The sequence below is a fragment of the Lagenorhynchus albirostris genome, chromosome 20 (genome assembly GCF_949774975.1).
Source record: "Lagenorhynchus albirostris chromosome 20, mLagAlb1.1, whole genome shotgun sequence".
Taxonomy (NCBI): Eukaryota; Metazoa; Chordata; class Mammalia; order Artiodactyla; family Delphinidae; genus Lagenorhynchus; species Lagenorhynchus albirostris.
In genome coordinates this window covers 53235590-53237946 of record NC_083114.1, presented here as the reverse complement: position 1 = coordinate 53237946, position 2357 = coordinate 53235590, and the positions used below count along the sequence as shown (strand labels likewise).

The 2357-nt window shown below is 54.9% G+C and overlaps 1 protein-coding gene across 9 annotated transcripts in view; it reads right to left on the bottom strand.

Moving 5' to 3' along the window:
* The window catches only part of GGA3 (golgi associated, gamma adaptin ear containing, ARF binding protein 3), a 28129-nt gene that overhangs the window by 12422 nt on the left and 13350 nt on the right, over positions 1-2357 (bottom strand). For 3 of the 9 annotated variants that reach the window (XM_060135162.1, XM_060135171.1, XM_060135170.1), the window contains one exon: positions 381-2273. The exons of 3 other annotated variants lie outside the window; for them this stretch is intronic. In XM_060135162.1, coding sequence (XP_059991145.1) covers positions 2055-2273 — 219 coding nt within the window. In that variant the 3' untranslated portion in view covers positions 381-2054. Of the gene's footprint in view, positions 1-263; positions 360-380; positions 2274-2357 lie in introns of those variants that run through there. 3 more of the 9 variants (XM_060135167.1, XM_060135166.1, XM_060135165.1) reach the window with 2 other exon arrangements.

Genomic DNA, 2357 nt, shown 5'->3' with positions numbered 1-2357 from the left:
GAAGGCAAGTTCTTATAGAACTTACAGTTCTTACATCTAGGGAGTTTTTATCTACCACCACCGTAAACCTGAGGTAGCTGTCTTCGAGAAAAAGCCACCCCCAGAAGTTACGGTGAGTGCAGTGCCCTCCTGCTTGAAAGCAGAAACTTGAACAAGAGCATTCAGTGGTTTACTTGTGCTTCTGAAATTTGGCTTCGCCTCACAATCATCTGTTAACTTTCCAGTTATCTTCTTTAACAAAGAAAACGGTCTAGGAACCTTACCTTTCAGCAGCAGCCCTCAGGTGATGCCAGCATATCCACCTGTCTACATTTGGAATTCGTAAGTGGCACCTTCCCCCACACTGGGGCGATTGGTGTCTGTATTAGGAGGATTCCAAATGGGGTGAAAATGGTTTATTTGACATGCAGCAGAACAAGGGCAGCAGTTGATATATCCAGTAGAGTTTTTTGTCACGAAGCAGTGACCTCAATAGTAACAAGTAACACTCATAAATAATTTTAAAGTCTGAAGCTTATAAAGGTACATTTCCATGTTGTAGTCCCACAGACCTTCCCAGGGCTGCAGCAGCCCGTCTCTGGAAAGCTCTTGGATTTATTCCTTAAGTAGTGAAATTGATTCACTTTTGACTGTCCTAGTGAAGCAGTGAAACCTGCTTGCCAACAGTGGGAGGGAAGGGGAGATGACCTCTATGTTGATGGAGTGAGGAAGCCTGGCAAGGAGCAGGGAGGGGTCAGGGAACATGGTTTGTGCCACCTTTCCCCAGAGATGGCTCTGAGCCTATCCAGCTGAGCTCAGGTGAGCTGTGCGCTCTTTCCCCAGCTGGTGGTTCTCACTCTGCTGTTGCCCCATGAGGCCTAGAGTCCCCGGCCCAGTTCGATCCAGTGGGTGGAGAAGCTTGGGCTGAGCACTGTTGAAGCAATAGGGTCTGGTGACTCGATTCAAGCAAGGCCCCTAATCTCACCACCTCCAGACCCAACATCTTGCTGACAGTGCCCCTGGGCGGCTGGGGACAGGGTTTCTGGGCAGCAGGTATGGACATAGAACTAGTGCAACGTGCCTCACCCTGAGGCCTCCTGTTCCCAATCAGTCACGTGCCACACCACAGGCCATCTGGTGGGAGGCAGGGGAGGCTGAAGCAGGAGGACACAGGGCGCTGGGAGTCGTCCTCCCCTTCAGAGGCGTGAAGGGCAGGACAGCAGTTTACTTCATGCGGAGCAAGAGGTAGTGAGTGAGTAGGATGGCCTGCTCCCGTAGCAGGAGGCACACTTCTCCCAGAAAGTGCTGAGGACCTGCTTCCGGAGGAGAACACTGGTTCTCTTCCATCTTTCCTTCCTATCTGCAGTTTAGGCTGCCATGAGGCCAAGTTCTACTGTTTCTAATAGCTTGAGTTGAGTTCCTCATCCTGCTGCCATGTCCATAGGACACAGCCTGCCACCACCAGGGACAAGCACACAACTCATTATCCAGTGGCCACTCCAGGATGACGCTGCCCATGGAGGGCAGGGTTGGAGATCTGGCAGCATACCAACTCCTTACTCTGGGCCCAGGGCCGTTCAGGACCATTGGGCTTTGCCCACCTCCCTGGAGATGGGAGCAGGAGCCTGCCAAGGGGAAGCACGGAGCAGCAACGGGGAGCTGAGACCTCTGGGGCTGTGAGGACGTGGTCCTTGAGGGAGGGCCCTGAGTCTGTCTTTGGAGACCTCCCCCTCTGTGGCATCGAAGGACGCCAACACAGGGGAAAAACCTACTCCAGCCCTGGGTCCATGTTCCCAGGGCAGGGGTGCAGAGTCTGGGGCCACTCCCCACCCCTGACGCACGTGGCCACTTCAAGTCACACAGATAGATAAAAACAGGTCCTTTTAGGGGGCCAGAGGAGGAGAGATCATCACAGCAGCAGCTCGGCTCCTGGAAGCGATACCCAGGCCCCCTGTTCCACATCAAAGCTCTTAAGCACTGCAGTCAGGACGTGAAGAAGGACTGGACCTGGAGAGCCTCCCGTCTCAGGGCAGCCTGCCTGGGCTCCAAAGTGCAGATGACAGTGTCCTCTGGGGTCACAGGCTCCCCCACTGCTCCACAGGGGGGAACTGGTCCACCTCCCCCACCTCCGTGCTCAGCTGCTCCCCCAAGGCGAAGGTCAGCCTGTACCGAAGCCTCGCCTTCTCCTGCGGCAGAGGGGCAGCGTGTGAGACGCTCTCTTCTGTGATACCCGTGGGGCCCTGTCTGTGCTGTGGGACAGGCCCTGCTCCTACCACCTCGTCCTCACTCAGCCACTGAACCAGGGTGGAGAAGGGACGCATGTTAATGGCTGTGGTATCACGACACTCCAGGTTGGGAGGTGATATTCCCGAGCCCTA